This window comes from Palaemon carinicauda, chromosome 22 (assembly GCF_036898095.1).
Source record: "Palaemon carinicauda isolate YSFRI2023 chromosome 22, ASM3689809v2, whole genome shotgun sequence".
Classification (NCBI taxonomy): Eukaryota; Metazoa; Arthropoda; class Malacostraca; order Decapoda; family Palaemonidae; genus Palaemon; species Palaemon carinicauda.
In genome coordinates, this window is record NC_090746.1 from 56,457,399 (window position 1) to 56,478,724 (window position 21,326).

The 21,326-nt window shown below is 42.3% G+C and overlaps 1 protein-coding gene across 2 annotated transcripts in view; it reads right to left on the reverse strand.

Annotated features, from left to right (window-relative positions):
* The window catches only part of LOC137616461 (protein FAM136A), a 97,807-nt gene that overhangs the window by 30,019 nt on the left and 46,462 nt on the right, over positions 1–21,326 (reverse strand). The window contains exon 4 of one of the 2 annotated variants that reach the window (XM_068346255.1): positions 6,562–6,645. The exons of the other annotated variant lie outside the window; for it this stretch is intronic. Coding sequence (XP_068202356.1) covers positions 6,562–6,645 — 84 coding nt within the window. The remainder of the gene's footprint in view (positions 1–6,561; positions 6,646–21,326) is intronic. 2 annotated transcript variants of the gene reach the window in all.

Genomic DNA, 21,326 nt, shown 5'->3' on the forward strand with positions numbered 1-21,326 from the left:
GGGGGATGCCCCACCCACATCCCTATCACAGAATAACCTCTTTTGTCAACAGGCCAAGAACTGAGGGGTTGTTGAGATGGGAAATCTGTTATAAAAAAAAAACATCATGTTTGTATGGCTATCAAAGTACAAATCACTTTTAAAACTTATATAATCCTAAGAGTATAAAACCCCTTCATCCTTTAAAAAGGGCAGAACACACTCACTGCTGGGAAGAAGTCCCCTGGAATCAAACTAGAAGTTTTTTTTTCTTCCTTGAAACTGTCATTCTTCCTGGTCCCATATGGGAGTGAGGAAGCTAACTCCAAAAACCACCTAACAAGCTAATCATAAGGATGTAAAAGCTGTTAAGGCCTCAGAGTACCTACTTATAAAAATTAAGCAAATACTAGGACCCTCAAAACCTATCTCTCAACTGGGAGATGGCATCAGCAGTCAAACCTAGGCACACCAAGAGAAATGTTTGGCAAGACAATGCCCCAGTTTTCTCCTTGTTAGGAGGATGAAGGAGTTGCTTTTTGGAAGGCATGGTCTGCAAAATAGGTGCTTCATCATATAACCAACTACCATCAGATATTTGAGTAGGGAATAACGGTTGTGTCTACTACCTCCTCTTGGGAGGGGAATGAACACGAAAGAGGAAGAAAAGCCAGCCATCCTGCCTGTCCTCCAGTACTACGTGACTAAAGAGCAGCCACCTCAATTCTCCAGGGGAGGGGTCTGGGAGTCTATGGTAAACATCTGTAGGGTGTAGAGGGTAAGGTGGTATGATACTGTTAGAGCCACCCTTAACTTAAAGTAGGCCTACAGGTAAATCAGATGGCTATTAACAAGACTAAGCTTGTGAGTTCTTGCTTGAGATGGCAGAGTTAGGCACTAGCCTAAATTGCATCTGCAAACAAACAGATTCACTCATCCTGGAGGAACAAGGTCTCGACAATTCATCAAAACGTGCTGTTTATCGTTGCGGCTGAGAATCAAAATGTTGACGTAAACAACACAGGATAATTATTCTCTGAGGATGTCATCCATAAAGCGTTGAAAGGTGGCACCTACATTACAAAGGCTGAAACAGCTGTGACTAAAAGTATATATCCCAAAAGGGATGTTGATTGCTGCCAAAATTTTCTACATCCTCGTTACCTACTGGGACCTGATAATACCAGTTCAGGAGATCCATTTTCACGAATACTCTTGCTCCATCAAATTAGTCTGTTATTTCCAAGATGTAAAGTACTCTTTGAACGTAAAGTCGCTGGTAGTTCCAGCAGGGCCGCCATGTGCCATCTCCATTAGACACCTTATGGAGGATATATGGATATGGCCTGGAGCCTTTTTGGAAAATTCCTGCCTGTTCCATATTCCAGAATAATTGCTTTGCATGGGCTAGTTTGTTTGGAACCAGCCTTCTGCAAAGTGCATGCAATGGTGGCCCCCCTGTGACGATAAGATTTTGATATGGTGTTTTGTAGGCATGTGAGCTCATCTTTGAGTAATTTGAGAAGTTCCTGAAGTAGGCGAAAGGATTTTGGTTCTGGCATGGAGCTTGTTGCTGCCCTTGGAGTGATGAGGGATATAAGGGCATCTCTCTAATTGAGTTACTATCTGGAAACATCTACCAGCATGCAGAGTGCCTTCAAGAAATCTGCTAAAGTGCAAAAATGGAGTCTGCAGTGATGAATGTCCAATTATATGGTTTGCTAGCTAATGCTTTCATATTTCTGGTTCCATATATCTTACGCAAAGCACGGTTTGCAGTAGACACATGGAGAGTGTTGGGGCTGAATTCAATTTGTTCGTTTCGGGTGGCTGGGACGAAAAATTTGCATGAGCCCGGATTGACAAGGAACTCCATGTCAGATATCTCATCAATGATAATACAAAAATACGAGAGACATACTCGTTTACCTGCATGAGACAAACAGTCTGGCCATCGCTGACACTTAGATGATTGAGCTGGTGCTGAGGCCCTACTGCATTGTTTTTGACAGCACTTCCAAGCTTCACTCTCAAATCTACAGTTGAAGAAACAGAAGCCTTTTGGTTTGTTGAACTACATTCTCTGAGCACTATACAGGAGCAACTGGGGAATCAGGCTCACTATCTGTCCCTTCATCACTTGGAGGTTGTGAGTGTGTGGTGGCCACTGCTCGGGGTAAATGAGTGGGTTTTACCGACATCTGGGCCAGGTGAACCTCATCTACTATTTGAAAAAAATCCTTGAGGGACATGGTGGATGATTAGAAATTTCTGAAACTAGTTTTTAGTAATAACTTTATCAGGAGGTCCTCACATACTAATTCCAGTAATCTCTTGTTGGGGATGAGTGACAGGTATTGCAATTACTCAGTTTCTTATAGACAAGTGAAGGCCATTAACTTTCTATTGACATTCCTACATTGTTGACAAATTTTCTGACTCACAAGGGATGGAGGCCTTCAGAATTTCATATAACAGGTATTTGGCTTGGCCAACCACTGCTATTTGTTCAAAGACATCGCTGGGTAGGAATAAAAGTTCGACATCAGCTTTTCGTGATGACTATAAAGATCTTATTTTACCTGAAAATATTTTCTGCCCTAAAAAATCAGGCCACTGGGTTGTATGTTATGAAAGGAGGTGGGTGAACGGAGGAAGCAGCAGTGATTTCTTCAGGAGATTTGGCAGCGTTGGGGCTCATCGGTCACTCCAGGGGTCACCAATTTGCTAGTCAGGGTTTGGACAGAAATGCTGGCTAGTATCCACTAATTTATTTACCCAGAATTCTGACATAAAGCCAGTCCTTGCAAGCAGAAATGCAGAAAGAAATATTTACATCAAAAGAGGTAAACAATTATAATCGAGCTGTTTCTGCACACCAGGTAAATGCTTAAAATAATTTTATTTACAGGAACAAAATCCTTTAAATCATCTGAATTGAAAGCTTACAATATTCATTATTAAAAGTTAGTTTTGGTTTTAAAGATAAAGTGCTATCATTTCTGGAATAAAAATAAATATCTTCGACATCGTCTTGTGTTTGTTGTAACTCTGTTTTCATGCTGTCCATAGAAGGTTGTGGCTTTGCAACCAGAACATCACTTTGAGACATTGAGTAATGATACTTACAACCAGCTAATGAGTGAGCTTTGAATCAGCATGGAGGTACTGTAGTGAGAACGACACCCTTATCTGCCTACTGTACTGCTGGAAATCAGTTCTACCTTTACCTGCAATTGAACTGATAAAACAGCAGTGTCTGTAATAATAGATTCACGATCACTAACCGACCCTGAAGATAAAAGTTAGTGGAAGCTATACAGCACTAAAAACAAGATAGATAAGGGAATCCACTCCTATCCTTCCCTGGGCTATGGAGCGTTTGGTAAGAGTAGGACTGGTCATTTGCTCAACGTGAAACAGCAGTAACTGTAGCACCAATGCGCCCTTGCTTGAATAAGAGTGACCACTGTAAATCCTAAGGCACTTTCAGCAAAAGGCCTTAACAAGCGACTATCATCTTAGTCGTCTTCTCAAGGAAGAAATGTCTGATGATGGGAAAGGAGGGATAAGAGAGTTGCTGAAAAGGAGGAGAGAGGGTTTACTTTCCTTCCCCTTGTTAAACATTCTTCCTTCATAGAAGTAATGGTCTGGACCATAGTTGCCATTTCAGCGCGTTTCTCGAAAATCTAGCGCGATTTTACTATTTAGCGCTTTTTCAGCAGATTATATAAATGATAAACTAATTGCATTTCACAATCTTTTGACTTACTATAATGAAACATTTTTCACTTTATCATTGTTATATCAATATAGAAGACAGCAATTTTTCTTTTTCCCAAACTATGCTGTAGAGTCGTACAGTAAAATCAAAATACTGCTTCTGTTAACGAGGGTACAAATTCTATAAAGATGCCAGTGGGAGGAGATAGTAGGGAACTTAACTCAGTAAGAGGAGTAAGTCCTCAGCTTAACCATGGCCCCGAAGTCCTCTTAACTATAACACCTATGTCCTTCAGTCTGCTATTAATTTCATTTAAGTTAATCAATTGCTCTCATTTTATTGTCAATGACTTTGTCCATTAAAAGAAGCATTTAATATATGTATACAGTATTTTATTTTTTTTCTAAATTTTTAGAAAAAAAAAATTAGAAACTAAAGTTTGATATTCTAGAATTTAGTGAACTCAAATTGATAAACCAGAACATATTCCTATTCACTCAATATAGCAATGTGATTGAATTACAGCCATAATTTCATCTTACTGATTTATTAATTTAAGAAAATTTTTCATCTGAATCTTATATTTATAAAGAATTTACTTTGGCATTTCAAAATAACTTGTAACGTCTGTCAAATTTCCTACATCATAGTACATTATATCTTCTCACCCCATAATATTCTTGTCATCTCCTTTGGGTATCAACCACCTATTGAAAGACTATCTTCCTCTGAAGGCCACAGCCAAAATGCTTGCTTGGATTTGTATTGATCATATTGTCTGTTATATGCACACAGCCATTATTTTTCTAAAGTTAATTGGTAGATTGTAAAATAATAACAAAAATAATAATACTGTAGTAATAATAATAATAATAATAATAATAATAAAAGCTCAACCCATGGATTCGTCTCTTACAATGGTAATTTTATTATTTTTTGTTTTGTTTTCAAAATGTATTTTCTTTTAAGCCTACCATTATAGTCTTTCTTTAATTCTTTTTCCTTACCGGGTTTCCTTTTCCTATTGCCATGGGTTCCTATCAGTATCCCCTACGAGGCACCCAGTCAGCAGGGGTTACTTCACTGGCGAAATCCGATTAGTGAATTACCATCGCTGACCGGAGAAATGATTTCGGAAAAGGGGCAAAGTTTATGGCATGTTTCTTTTCCATTGAAGTTTTACATTAAAAGTAATCGTTTTCATTTTAACAAGTAAATGGAATCTTTCTTTCTTTTCGAAATACAAAGTAGGAAGCATCGTGTGTTTTTCCTTAAGTACACTACGACCAATTTCATAAATTTGATAAAACATAGTGCCTTCTACAGCGCTTTTGAGAAAGGATTTAGCGCGTTTTGGAAGCTCCTGTAGCGTGTTTTCAAAATTAGAAATGGCAACCCTGGTCTGGACAACAAGTAATGAAAATGTTCCCTATGAGAAGAAGCTTACTCTGCTACAACACAAACTGGGGAGCACTAAGAACACTCAATGACAATGCATCACCAGTGATTAATTTTCACTATTGGGCATGCAAGTAAGGGCAATATTCTGAATCTGGTAACTTCTTCTTAAGGCAGAGAAACTACCATGAAGTGAGCCGAGTTGCGCTCTGAATTCATCAACTTCCTAATCAGAACAGCATGAACATACTCCGAAGGTGGAGCCTTCATAAAGTTAATCTTTCACAAAAGTACACTTCACATGGGGCTTCAAAGGTTTGTATCTTCATAGGAACAAAATTAAATTTTTGCTTAGCTTTCGGTGAGCTTCCACTTGCAAGTGAGCGAACTCACCAAAAAACAATAAAAAGAAATAGATAAATAAATAGCCCACACTTATCACAAACAAATGCAGGAAGATCCAACATTAGACACGTGTCTGTACATGTCGCAGTGTAAATCTAAAGTGGTAATTCTGAGACACAAGTATGGGGAGGACTTGCCCCTCATTCTGTTATTACCCAAGTAACTTGTTAATGATTCAATATTCAATGGCCAATCCATTGCTGCTGTAAACATATCCCTATTTTAAGGGATGAAAGGTTTGTACTGTATACATGTAGGAACAAACAACGCAATATACATATTCAATATAAGTCTTCAGTAACATGTTATGACATCTGAACAAAAACTATAGAAATCATCATAACAACACCCTAAAACGCATGCTTATGATTAATGGAAATTTCACATACTGTATTGCACATATACAATGAACCTAAACCAAAAGTTTAAGAAAAACCATTATGTATTCTTCCATGTCTAATTAAAAATAATTTCAAGCAGGACCAATTTTCTAGTGCAATATCTATGAAAAATGACCTTGCTAAAAATTTACTTTTTATGCAAAATACAGTAACCCAATATAGTTACATACCAAACAGCTTAACAATATTATTATATTTTATGCATCTAAGATATCTGACATGTTGCTATACAAAACACAATTAAACCCTTGAAAAACAAGACAACCAATAGCTAAAGCACCACATTTTAATAATTAAATGCCTTTAAAATGACACAAATTAGGAATTCTGACACCATGTGATCTACTGTACTTCTCTGAAAAATAAATTCTTAGAAATTTTATGTTGAAAGCATCACTTATGATCGAATGCTAATAACACAGAATATACATTTCACAGTGAATTCACTATGAGTTTCTACAATTATGTGAAAAAAAATGCTCAATACTCCACCCTATAACCTGAAAGAAACTTGACAACTTACCCAAAACTAAATATAGAAGTTTAAGAGGATTCAGTATTTAAATTAATAGCCACTACACTACCCACAAAACACCAAGCTTAGTCCATCCCCAAAAGCATTATTAACACTCAAGAACTAAAAACTACTCATACCCCTCCAACCCCAAGAGCTGCTTGACGCATTACACTTCCTGCACTGTTGGCAAGAGATAATGTGCCCTTGCGTTGGCCAGATTCCTGCCAAGAACATTTCTTTCAATTACAAAGTAACACTAAAACAACACAATACAAAAAACTAATTCTAAGGATGAATTTTACTTCAACTATGCTTTAATTGTATACAGTACCTTGAAACTTGAGACCAATCATAACATACAAATGCAACAAATCGAGCAAAACATGAGACTTTCAGAAATAAGGTTGGCATCATTTCATAATTTGTGAAAACTAGATTGGAAAAAGAAGGGAGTGAGCAAATCGTACAGCACTAAAGATAAGTAACAACATTCACATGATGCAAAATTTCCAGGGAGTATCAAAAGAGTTTAAGTTACTAAATTTGAACAAACTTAACAATTCATTTTACCACACAGCCTCTTATACAATTTTTAATTAATTGAATTATGATCTTTGTGATCTTGGAGAGAAACCATTTACACACATCGCAAGGTTATATTTGAGGAAAAAAAAAAACACATGACTTCATGTATGAATACAAAGATCTGTGAGCCATCAAAGAGTACTAAGTTCCTTAAAATAAGATGCTTTTTATCTATTCCTATTTTTCTAACCCACAAATTAACAATTTAAATATCTAGAAGTCAGATAATGGATGGTCGGATAATTTTTTTTTAATTTACTTCAATGAAGTGAAAATATAAAAAAAGATGTTAAAATAAAAAAAAAAAAAATAGTGATTTGAGATGCTCTCATGCAATGCACCAAAAATCTAATTAAAGATTATCATGCAAACCCTTCTCTTAAGGTGACACCTTATATGTAAAAAAAAAAAATGTCCTTGATAAAATAAACCAACTTCAAATAAATGCCCAACATGTGTCTGCATACCGCAAATACACAGGTTCTGGTTCAGTGGTTTGCAGATGGTGTAATATGGTATAGTCTGGGAAGATGTAATTGCAAATGATGGTTATAATTATGAAAAATCTTGCACTGCATGTAAAATAAGCAAACTGAACAACAGTGCCAAAGATTTCCATCAAGCTCAAGGATAGTTTTTTGTCCGAACTAATAATTCAAATTTTTTTTTAATTTAATCTGTATTTTTCCAATCTATGCAAACCCGAGTCCTTTAAATAGGGATATATTCTTAGCACAAGAGGAGACTGCCGTTGAATTACATAATGAGGTAGTGAAAAAAAAAAAGATCTGACTGGCTGCAAAATTACAGTTGTCATGAAGATATATAGTATGCTCATTCTTAAGAGACTACAGAGAAAGATTGATGAAAAGCTGAGATGAACAAGCAGGATTTAGAAAACATAGAAGTTGTATTGACAAAATGTTATTTTCATTAGTAAAATAAATTTTTGAATATACTTACCCGATAATCATGTAGCTGTCAACTCCGTTGCCCGACAGAATTCTACGGAAGGGATACGCCAGCGATCACTATACAAGAAGGGGGTGTACTCACCAGCGCCACCTGTGGCCAGGTACTGCAGTACTTCTTGTTGACACCACCTCAATTTTTCCTCGGTCCACTGGTTCTCTATGGGGAGGAAGGGTGGGTCAATTAAATCATGATTATCGGGTAAGTATATTCAAAAATTTATTTTACTAATGAAAATAACATTTTTCAATATTAATCTTACCCGATAATCATGTAGCTGATTCACACCCAGGGAGGTGGGTGAAAACCAGTGTACATGTATATCAAGAAGCTAAGTATCCCGTATTTCATATTATCAGTTATTCAAAATAACAATGAAATTATAAGTACCTGGTAAGGAAGTCGACTTGAACCATTACTCTGCCTTTAATAAGTTCGTCTTCCTTACTGAGCGCAGCGTTCCTCTTAGGAGGCTGAACAACCCTAAGGTGCTGAAGTATAAAGGGCTGCAACCCATACTAAAGGACCTCTACACAACCTCTAACCTAGGCGCTTCTCAAGAACGAATTGACCACCCGCCAAATCAACTAGGATGCGGAAGGCTTCTAGCCTACCGTAACAACCCAAAAAACAACAATAAAAGCATTCAAGAGAAAGGTTAAAAAAGGTTATGGGATTAAGGGAATGTAGTGGCTGAGCCCTCACCTACTACTGCACTCGCTGCTACGAATGGTCCCAGGGTGTAGCAGTTCTCGTAAAGAGACTGGACATCTTTGAGATAAAATGATGCAAACACTGACTTGCTCCTCCAAAAAGTTGCATCCATAATACTCTGCAGAGAACGGTTCTGTTTAAAGGCCATCGAAGTGGCTACAGCTCTCACTTCGTGGGTCCTTACCTTCAGCAAAGCAAGGTCTTCATCCTTCATGTGAGAATGAGCTTCTCTAATCAGAAGCCTTATATAATACGAAACTGCGTTTTTGGACATAGGCATCGAAGGTTTCTTGATGGCACACCATAAGGCCTCTGATTGTCCTCGTATAGGTTTTGACCTTTTAAGATAGTATTTTAGAGCTCTGACAGGGCAAAGAACTCTCTCTAGCTCGTTACCCACCATGTTGGAAAGGCTAGGAATTTCGAACGATCTAGGCCAAGGACGTGAAGGAAGTTCATTTTTTGCTAAAAATCCGAGCTGTAAGGAACATGTTGCTGATTCGGATGTGAATCCTATGTTCCTGCTGAAGGCGTGAACCTCACTAACTCTTTTGGCTGTTGCAAGGCAGACGAGGAAAAGAGTTTTGAGAGTAAGGTCTTTGAAAGAAGCTGACTGGAGAGGTTCAAACCTAGGAGACATAAGGAACCTTAAGACTACGTCTAGATTCCAGCCTGGAGTGGATAATCGACGTTCTTTAGAAGTCTCGAAAGATTTAAGGATGTCTTGTAGATCCTTGTTGGAGGAAAGATCCAAACCTCTGTGGCGGAGAACTGAAGCCAACATACTTCTGTACCCTTTGATCGTAGGAGCCGAAAGAGATCTAACATTCCTAAGATGTAACAGGAAGTCAGCAACTTGGGTTACAGAGGTATTGGTAGAGGAAACTGCATTGGCTCTGCACCAGCTTCGGAAGACTTCCCACTTGGATTGATAGACTCTACGAGTGGATATCCTCCTTGCTCTGGCAATCGCTCTGGCTGCCTCCTTCGAAAAGCCTCTAGCTCTAGCGAGTCTTTCGACAGTCTGAAGGCAGTCAGACGAAGAGCGTGGAGGTTTGGGTGTACCTTCTTTACGTGAGGTTGACGTAGAAGGTCCACTCTTAGAGGGAGAGTCCTGGGAACGTCGACCAGCCATTGTAGTACCTCTGTGAACCATTCTCTTGCAGGCCAAAGGGGAGCAACCAGCGTCAGCCGTGTCCCTTCGTGAGAGACGAACTTCTGAATGACTCTGTTGATGATCTTGAACGGCGGGAATGCATATAGCTCGAGATGGGACCAATCCAGCAGAAAAGCATCCACGTGAACTGCTGCTGGGTCTGGAACTGGGGAACAGTACAAAGGGAGCCTCTTGGTCATGGAGGTGGCGAACAGATCTATCGTTGGCTGACCCCACAAGGTCCAAAGTCTGTTGCACACGCTCTTGTGAAGGGTCCATTCCGTGGGGATGACTTGATCTTTCCTGCTGAGGCGATCTGCCGAGACGTTCATATTGCCCTGAATGAACCTCGTTACCAGTGAGAGGTTTAGACTTCTTGACCAAATGAGGAGGTCCCTTGCTATCTCGTACAGCTTCCTCGAATGGGTCCCTCCCTGCTTGGAGATGTATGCCAAGGCTGTGGTGTTGTCGGAGTTCACCTCCACCACCTTGTTTAGCAGGAGGGACTTGAAGTTCATTAAAGCCAGATGAACTGCCAGCAACTCCTTGCAGTTGATGTGAAGCGTTTCCTGTTCCCTGTTCCATGTTCCCGAGCATTCCTGTCCGTCCAAGGTCGCGCCCCAGCCCGAGTCTGATGCGTCCGAATAGAGATGAAGATTGGGGGTCTGAACCGCTAACGATAGACCCTCCTTGAGAAGGATGTTGGTCTTCCACCACATGAGAGTAGTCTTCATCTCTTTGGTAACAGGAATAGAGACCGCTTCGAGCGTCATATTCTTGTCCCAGTGAGCTGCTAGATGGAATTGAAGGGGGCGGAGGTGGAGTCTCCCTAACTCGGTGAACAGGGCTAACGATGACAGGGTCCCTGTTAGACTCATCCACTGTCTCACCGAGCATCTGTTCCTCTTCAGCATGCTCAGAATGCACTCTAGGGCTTGGCTGATTCTTGGGGCCGACGGAAAAGCCCGAAAAGCTTGACTCCGAATCTCCATTCCCAGGTAAACGATGGTTTGGGAAGGAATAAGCTGGGACTTTTCTAAGTTGACCAAAAGACCCAGTTCCTTGATCAAGTCCAAAGTCCAGTTGAGACTCTCCAAACAGCGACGACTTGTGGGGGCTCTTAACAGCCAGTCGTCTAAATAAAGGGAGGCTCTGATGTCCGCCAAGTGGAGGAATTTCGCAATATTCCTCATCAGTCGCGTAAACACCATAGGCGCCGTGCTTAGGCCAAAACACAGGGCTTGGAATTGGTACACAACCTTTCCAAAAACGAATCTCAGGAAAGGTTGGGAGTCTGGATGAATAGGAACGTGAAAGTAAGCGTCTTTCAGATCCAACGAGACCATCCAGTCCTCCTGCCTGACCGCTGCTAGGACCGACTTCGTCGTCTCCATAGTGAACGTCTGCTTGGTGACATAAGCATTGAGCGCACTGACGTCCAGCACCGGTCTCCAACCTCCTGTCTTCTTGGCCACCAGAAAGAGACGGTTGTAGAAGCCCGGGGATTGATGGTCCCGGACTATCACCACTGCCTCCTTCTGTAACAGGAGCGACACCTCTTGGTGTAACGCTAGCCTCTTGTCCTTTTCCTTGTAGTTGGGAGAGAGGTTGATGGGAGAAGTGGTCAGAGGGGGATTGCGGCAGAATGGTATCCTGTAACCCTCCCTTAGCCACTTGACAGACTGGGCGTCTGCACCTCTTCTTTCCCAAGCTTGCCAGAAGATCTTGAGTCTGGCTCCTACTGCTGCCTGGAGAGGAGGAGAGTCAATGTTTGCCTTTCGAAGGCTTGGGACCTTTCTTGGACCTGCCCCTGAAACCGTCTGGACGGGTACTTCCTCGGCTGGGGGCTCTGCCACGAAAGGGCGGAATAAATCTTGTAGCAGGAGTATCGGCCACTGGGGTGCGGTAAGTTCTAGGAACCGAAGGAGCAACCTTAGCCTTACGTGCTGAAGAGGCCACAAGGTCATGAGTGTCCTTCTGAATAAGAGCCGCAGACAATTCCTTGATAAGGTCCTCAGGAAACAGGAACTTAGAAAGCGGAGCAAAAAGTAACTGAGACCTTTGACAAGAGGTGATACCAGTGGAAAGGAAGGTGCAAAGTTGTTCCCTTTTCTTGAGTACTCCCGAAACAAACATGGAGGCAAGTTCGCCGGAACCATCGAGAATTGCTTTATCCATACAGGACATTATAAGCATGGCCGAGTCCTTGTCAGATGGGGCAGTCTTCTTGCTCAAGGCCCCCAGGCACCAGTCGAGAAAATTAAAAATCTCAAAGGCGCGAAAGACTCCCTTTAAGAAGTGGTCTAAGTCAGAAAAGGTCCAGCAGACCTTAGAGCGCCTCATAGCCGACCTTCGTGGAGAGTCAACCAAACTTGAGAAGTCAGCCTGGGCAGAGGCAGGGATTCCCAAGCCTGGTTCCTCTCCTGTGGCATACCATACGCCCGCCTTAGAAGTCAGCTTAGTAGGTGGAAACATGAATGACGTCTTCCCTAGTTGCTGCTTGGACTGCAACCAATCCCCTAACATTCTCAAAGCTCTCTTAGAAGATCTAGCGAAGACGAGCTTAGTGTAGGCAGACTTAACAGGTTGCATGCCTAGAGAAAACTCTGATGGAGGAGAGCGAGGGGTAGCAGAAACAAAGTGATCCGGGTAAACTTCTCTGAAAAGAGCCAGGACCTTGCGAAAGTCAATGGAGGGTGGTAACGACTTGGGTTCCTCTACGTCAGAAGAGGGATCATCCAGGTGCGCAGCTTCCTCCTCAGAAACCTCATCACCTGAGGGTTGAGAAGCGAGAGGTAAAGTTACAGCGGTATGCTGAACGGCAGAATCCTGACAAGCGGGTGCATATACACTTGCGGATTCATCCTCAAGTCTCTGTTGAAGAGGATGAGGGCTGGTAATGACAAAGTCATGAGGCTGGGAAGAAGGAGGCTCTGCGGGAGTCTGGGGAGCAAGCGTGGTGAGAGGCGACTGTAGTAAAACCTGAGGTTCAGGCTGCAAAGACTGCTCAAGCTGAGGAGAAAGAGGTAGATGCATGCGTTGAGGTGGCTGACTCATTGCATGAGGTTCATGTCTCAAGAGTTGCGCTTGCTTCAAGGGTTGAGGTGGCTGCGCAGTAAGAGGTTCCTGTCTCACGAGTAGAGGTTCTTGAGGTGGGTGCTGCGAGAGTTGAGGTGGCGGCTGCGCAGAAAGAGGCTCCTGTCTCACGAGTTGAGGTTCTTGAGGTGCTTGCCTCGAGAGTTGAGGTTCTCGCCTCGAGGAAAGTGGAGGTATCAGCTGCGAGAGCTGAGGTGGCTGCCTCAAGGATGGCAGAGGTTGTCGTACCTCAAGAGGTTGCTGCCTCGAGGGTGGTCTTACTGCAAGAAACTCTTGCCTCAAAGGTAGAGGAGGTTGTAAGGCATAAGACTCCTGTCCCCATTGTTGAGGAGGTTGCCGCGTGGTAAGAGGTTCCTGCCTCAAGGAAGGTGGAGGTTGCTGCACAACGCTGGTATCTGGCAACTCCCAACGCGGTAGCTCACGCATGGAGGTAGCTTGAGGAACCTCAACTTCGTACGTCTGGCAGACTGGACTGCGTAGAGGAGGAGGAGCGCTCGCAGGAGGAGGTGTAACCTTCTCTGCCTGAAACTCACGCATCAATACCGCAAGCTGCGACTGCATAGACTGCAGCAAAGCCATCTTGGGATCAACAGACGTTGAGGTCTGTTGAGGCAGAGCCTTAACAGAAGTTGAGGTCTGTTGAGGCATCGCCTTACCTCTCTTAGGAGGCGTGCAGTCACCTGATGACTGCGGCGAGTCAGAGCTAGCCCAATGACTACATCCGGGCTGTAGAACTCGTGCGGTCTGGACTTTACGCTTAAGAGGTCTTGAGACCTGAGTCCAGCGTTTTCTCCCCGAAAATTCTTCTGCAGACGAGGAAAATAAGGGCTCAATCGTCTGAGAGTGGAAGTGACGATCTCTGTAAGATACGCCCGCAACCACCGAGGATACTGCTGTGCGCCGATCAAGGCCTGCCGAACCCTTTTGCCCTTCGACATTGCTTCTCCCCTGGGCTTGGGAGCTTGCAAGAGGTCCCGGACTGGGAGGACGACTGGCACGCACAGAAGTACCCTCACGCACAACACTGACACTGACACTAGCACTCGGCACAGCACTGGCACTACCACTTCCCACTGCACTTTTCACTTTAAGTTCCTTGACGTCTGCCAAGAGGAACTTGTGGTCACTCACTACCGACTCCACTTTATCACCTAAAGCCTGAATGGCACGTAAAACATCAGACATATCAGGCTGAGCACAAATAGTAGGATCGGGGGTAGCCACTACAGGGGGAGGAAAAGGTTGAGGATCATGGGGTGAGGAATAAAGCGAAGAGCGAGCCGAACTCCTCCTAACTCTCTCTCTCTCTAACTTAGTGGTATACTTGAGGAATCGAACAAAATCAAGTTCCGAAAGTCCGGCGCATTCCTCACATCGATCTTCCAACTGACAGGATTTTCCCCTACAGTCGGAACAAACGGTGTGAGGATCAACCGAGGCCTTCGGAATACGCCTAATACAAGTCCTACATCGTCTTTGGGGAGGAGCTTGAGAAAGGTCGGACATCTTGAATCAAAGAACAGTCAAGGGGGAATTCCAATTAAAGCAAAAAATCGTTAACCATTAATCAAATCAATCTAAAAGCTATCTAAGCTAAGAGACAAGTTTCCTGTATAGCGAAAGCTGAAATCTTAGAGCAATACTTCACCAAAAACCGTGAACAAGACTCCAAAATTATAAGCGTATCCATGTAGGTCTTGCCGGAAGCACGACAGAGGAAAAATTGAGGTGGTGTCAACAAGAAGTACTGCAGTACCTGGCCACAGGTGGCGCTGGTGAGTACACCCCCTTCTTGTATAGTGATCGCTGGCGTATCCCTTCCGTAGAATTCTGTCGGGCAACGGAGTTGACAGCTACATGATTATCGGGTAAGATTAATATTGAAAAATTTTAATTTTAAGACATGTGGTACAGCAATGAGTAGAATATAGATATTCACTTTTGATGACATTTGTGAACTATGAAAAAGCCTTTCATGGTGTGCACCGGCCAATTTTGTGGAGTCCTACGTTATTATGGAGTTCCTCTTAAATATGTAAATTTGAATGCCTGTTTATGAGCATAACAAGTGCAAAGTTAATGTTAGTGGAGTCCTGTCAAGTGAATTACCAGTGAAGAGTGGAGTACTCCAAGGGAATGTACTGCCAGCCATGATGGAGAAGGATTGGACTGGATTGGAAACAGGAAATTAGCTGATGATCCTGCCCTCATTAGCAGAACACCAAAGGACTTGCAAAACCAGCTTACCAGAATACATGAAATATCACATGAGGTTGGGCTCAAGATAAATATAAAAGAGACATGATGATAACGGAGTATGCATTGGAAGATGAAATATCATTGGAAGGAGAAAGCATTAATGAGGTGGAATCATTTAAATATTCAGGAACTATGATCTCTAATACAGGACCTTTAGTATTTGAATTTAATGAAAGATTGAAAAAAGAAAATTAGTCAATGGTTAGTTTAAAGTAAAATTTGTAAATAAAATTGCATGAAATTACATTTAAAAACCAGACTATATATCACTTTAGTGAGATTGGTGTTACTTTAAGGATACGAGTCTTGGTATGACAATGAAACAATATCCAACAGATTTTGTAGATATGAGAACAGATCCCTAAGAATAATATTGGGAGTTAACTTGTATGACAGGATTAGAAATGAAACTATAGGAGATTACTTGAGTGCCCTATATGGATGAGATCATGGTGAGGGGTAGACGGAGATGGTTTAGAAAAGCTCTTAGCACTCACCAAGTGAGATTAGTTCACCAAACTTTCAACTGGGCTAGACAAGGCTCTGAAAGAGTTGGAAGACCCAGTCTTACAAGGCTGAGGACTATGAAATGTGAAGTAGGAGATGATGAATGGAGAAGTATTGATTTGAAAGCTCAAGATAGAGACGACTGGCAAAAATTAACAGACCTTTTACGTTAATAGGTGTAGATAATGATGATGATGACGCATGAGGGTGAGTAATCATGTTCCACCACCTGTTGGAAGGACCTCACTTTGACCTTTCAGCTCAGGACCCAGATGGTTGGTTGAGGAGGAAGGTTCAACTTGAAAAAAGAACAAAGGTTTGTAAAGCTAGGAAAAATACAAATTTCTTGAAAAATTTGTGAGTTTATCCTACGCAAATACAAACCTTCATCCTTTAAATTGGGAGACTTACTGCTTGGTGGGATGGAAGTCCGCATAGAACCAAACTGGTTGGTTCTTTTTCTTTCTTGGAAATGTCAGTTTGCCTAGTCCCATAATGGAGCAATAGATGACTCCACCAACCATTCTACCTGATAAGAACGAGAAGACTGATAGGGCCTGGCCTACATAGGACGAACTGCAAATGGTTAACTGAAGAAACCGTTTCCCCAAAAGGGAAAATTAATCCAGAATAATCTACATGGTGTATGATCATGGTTGGTATAAATTCCACCATCCTTCAACTCATCAAGGAGAATGAGGAAGATAATTCTTAAGGATTAAAAGATGAAGGTCAGAAGTTTAACTTATCAGCATTGTCAAATCCAGCCTGTAATGTTTTGACTGTTTCGTCCAGTCATCCTACCATTCATTCCAGACTTCCCTTTACATGTTACAACAGATAAGATACTTCCTGGCTACACAAACACTTGAGCAGTCTCCACAGGACCTAGCACAAAGGTGCCAAGGGAGTTATGGGTATACTCCTGTATGTAAAAAGCCATGAAGGTTGTTTCGTGCTTCCAAACCACAGCCTTAAATACCTGACCAACTGATAAGTTTCTCATGAAGGCTAAGGTGGGGAGGGGCCATACCCCTGACTTCGTGAGCTCTTGTTCTAGCTGGTATCTTCACTCTCTCAGCAGTCGAGGAGTATGCTGTACGGATCGTCTTATGAAGTCAGAAAGAGATTACAGTATGTTCCTTGATACCTATTTCTTGGTCCTGCCAATGCTAACGAAAAAGCGCAGACACTCGGGCCTGAAGCATCGTTTCCTCTTCAGACAGCACCGCAGAACCGTCACGGGACATAAGTCTCTCCTCTCAATCACTAAATGACGCTTCACTTAGAGAGGGGATGGAGGAGGTCTCACACAAACTTGAAGGCCTCCTTCCAGCCCTCATTGTGAGTGACTAAGTGAGAAACTGCATCTCACCTACTCTCTTTGCCAATGCTACTGCTAGCAAAAAGATAGTCTTGAGTCAGATGACCTACTAAAAGTCTCATACAGGGGCACGTTCCACTCAGGGATGCCATGAGATCCTTGGGTGGGCAAGGCTGCTCAAAGCTGTTCATGGGCTTAGGGAACTCTCAAAAGGAGGAGAGGTCTATACTTTACAGTCGATGGACCATGCCAAAAGCTGAGAGGTAGCCTTTATGAGTCACGACTGAGAGGCGCTTCTCACGACAAAGGAAGACAATGAAATCTGGATCTGCGCTAGATGCTCGATCGCAGAAGATGGTCCACTTCCCCTAGCAGAGCTGCAAAGGATCTCCGCAGGTACCCAGACATCTGTGCAATGCTTGTGAAAAGTCTTTCACTTGGAGATGCTATATAGAATTCAACTGTGAAATTCAAACGACTTCAAGGATTCATGGTACATCTGAAGGTACGGCTGACAGAGGAGCCTGGACCGCTGGGTTAGTTCTCTCAGGACCATGACTAGAAGTGCTAAAAAATCAGGATACTACTCAACACGGGGCCATCTGAGTCCTGGCGTAATCAACATGGAGGAAAGGCATATGCATCAAGGTGATTCAATGAGTACTGTACTGGAAGGCATTTTCAAACACAGCCAATGGGTCTGGAACAGGGTAGCTTCCTGTTTACCATTGGTTATTATCATTATTAATAAAGGGGGATATTAACCAGCTCAATGAGTTAAACTTGATTCTTAAAGCGCTGGCCCGATTAACATCGGGAAGAAAATTGTTTTTCAAATTTATGTTAAATGTTTATGAAGTGTAATAGATGAAATCCCTGAGATATGAAAATTGAGATTGATGACTTCAATGCTAATGAAAATGGGGCACATTTTACAAGTTTTTGTTCAACAAACAATCTTGTTATTGGAGGTACTCTTTTCCAGCACTAGGACTTCACCATGTGGCAATTACAAAAATATAAAAGATCACATAGCCATTAATAAAGAGGAGGAGGACCCTGAGAAATGTAAGAAGCTATAGAGGTGATCACTAAAACTGAATGACCCCATCAGAAATGTAGATAATACCGAGGTTTAATACAAATAAGCTTCAAAAAGATGAGCACAGAGAAACCTTTGCTATTAAATGTAGGAATCAATTTGCAGTCTGAGAGACTTCAAGAGGCAAAGAGCAGACAATTAATGAAGAATGGTGTAATATCAATAACATATATCGGTGAGTTGGTAGTGAAGTTTTGGGACATGCAGTTACGAAAAGAAAACCAAGGATATCAAATGATACTTGGGATATTATAAAACGGAGACAGAGACAGAAATTGATTGCTGAAAGTTTTCGAGGAAGTAATAAAAATTACAAGATTGAGCATGCTAAGTATTCCAGTATTGATAGTGAAGTCAAAAGAAAAGTCAGGAATGAATGGAGAGAATATTTAGACAGGAAAGCAGATGAGGTTGACAAAGCTATGAATTCAGGTAGTGGTTATAGTGTAAGAATTGCTACTAGAATTATCAATAAAATCTCTACTGGGGCAAAGAAGAAGCATATACCCATCAAAAAGAGAGATGGATCTGATGCAATAACAGAAGATGAAGAAAGGAAGCGTTAGATGGAACACTTTAATGAGGTCATGAATAGGTAATCAGAAGAGAATAATTTGACTGATAAACCTGAAAATGAGAAGATTTTGATGTGCTCTTGAATGAATTCAGTGTGTTTGAAGTCGAATCTATCATTAAAAAAACTATAGAGATGGAAAGCCCTTAAACACGATGCAATTACCGCTGAGATGATATTGGCCGAAAATGAAGTGACTCCCAGAATATTTACAAAACTATTTTGTAGAATGTGACGTGAAGAGGCAAAACCTGATGAATGGGAGCTGGGAGTGTTGGTAAAAATGGCAAAAAAAAAAAGAACTGACCGATTACAATAATTATGGAGGCATCACACTTACGTCAGCTGTTATGAAATTGTATACTGTAGTATGCTCATTCTAGAGACTAGAGAGAAAGGTTGATGAAAATCTGAGAGATGAACAAGCAGGATACAGAAAAGGTAGACGCTGTACTGACCAAATATGACAAATTCATAGATAATTTGTATTTTTCCCAACTATACAAACCTTAGCTATTTAATAGGGGTATTACTTTCGGCGTAGCTGAAATGACGAGCCATTAATTTTTAATGAGGGTTTACTACCCACACCGCTAGTTAGCGGGGGTAGGGGAGGGTAGCTTGCTAAACCCCCCCCCCCCCACACACACACACACAAACCTTTGCTTGAGCTCACTTTGCTTGGAGGTAGGACTTTAAGGGGGATAGGGCTGGCAGGCAAGTTTGATTAAATAGCTAAGGTTTGTATAGTTAGGAAAAATACAAATTATCTACGAATTTGTCCTTTGTTCCATAACTGGAATACAAACCACACTATTTAATAGGGGTGACTCACCCATTAGGAAGGGTGGACGTCCCTGCCAGTCTGGCTTTTTGGCTTTGCCCGGGGGCTTGTTATTTGAGTGTGTAAGCACCCAAGAAATAAGGAGTCCCTCCACCTCGCTAAAACCTTGCTACGCAAGGACTGCGGCCTACGCAAGCTGTGTGTGAAGGTATGAAGAAGTGTGACTCGTCCTAGGAAGTTGTTCTTAAGTTCTATAGATGGAAACTTGTAGCCTAGGACTTTCCAAATACCACCTCGTCAGGGTATGGGGACGTAACAGTATTAGACTTAATACTAGGAACACAAGGAAGCATGGTTTACCCGCAGTGGTTTGAGGTCAGCTATGCAGAGAACCCAGGATGCTGCTTTCCCCACGAGAGGGTAGGATGAAGAAAAGAATAAGAGCCAGTCAAATCTTTTCATTCACGCAGACTAAAACCAGGTAACAGTGCCCTCAACCTTCTGCTACTTGTCTAATAAGGAGCTTGAGGTATACAACCAGCTGTTGTGCAGCCACCACTGGACCGATAGAGATCGTATCGAGTTCCTGTGGGTCACGTCTTGCAGGAGAGGTTGTGAAAGTCACCTGGAGCATTCACATCACATCTTGTAAAACCTGCATCACAGAGTAATCTGCTAAGAAGGACCAGGGGCATAATTATGCCCCTGACACTGTGAGTCGTCATGTCGAGATGATGTTTAGGTGATCCTCCTCTAGTCTCTCTCGGTGCTGACAAGAGGAGGGACCCGGACAGGCTATTGCCGTTTTCTTTAGGTAAAGTCTCATACCTTACCCTGGGTACAGTAACGGATGATCTGGATCGTCCGTTACCTAGTTGAGACTTGTGTAGGATCCGTCACCTCTGGAGACCGTGTCTGGTGACATACTCAGGGACGAAACTGAACCTTGTCTTTCGCCCTTCTCAATAATGGGCGATGTCGAAAGAGAGACCATGAAGTTCCTTAACTCGTATGGTTGCTGTCCGAGTGTGTAAGAACATTGTGTTCTTAAATCAGGAGGAAATTTGTTGCCTGGTGAAGTGGAACACAAGGAGGTCCCTTTAGGGATCGGAGATTGAACTATGTTCTGAGAGGAAGGTCTCAATTCCGACTGGGGAAAGGCAAATAGTAAGTCCGTATGAGTTAGGAAAAGTCTATTGATGAGAAGGTATCCCTTTCTTTCAGTATGAAGGTGAAAGATCAAGGTTGAGTGATCATCTTTACCTGTCGAAACTGAATAGGGGATCTTTTCCTCTTGCATATACTCGAGGATTCCGCCATTGCTGGAATCGAGGTATCGAGAGAAGAGACACTTTCCCATGACGCCAACCACACAAGACGTGACACTGCCTCGTAGACTGCTGCTGAGGAACTCCTCAGGTATCTAGACAACCTCTTCGCAGAGAGATATTGGGTAGTCTTCAGGCGTACACTCATACCAAAGCTATAGCTTGTGGTAGGTGTCGAAGTGGGTTGTCTGATATGCGGAGAGGGTTCCCTTGGAGGCTCTATCAGGAGCTGCAAAAGGTTTGGAAACCTTTCTGCATAATGCCATAGCGGAGCTAGGAGAGTCCTGGAGAGGTTGACCGATGTTCTAACCTTGTTGAGTGCCCTTCTTCAGATAAAACAGGGACTAGACGTAAACGTCATTGTTGTACCCACCGTTGTTGCCAGAGAGCCTTGGGGTCTAGGGCTGGTGAGCAACGGTAGCCTGAGGTTCAGGAGCATTGTGAACAGACCCCCTAGTTGGAGGATCTCGTAAAGTCGGGACTTTGTTGGCTATATGGCGA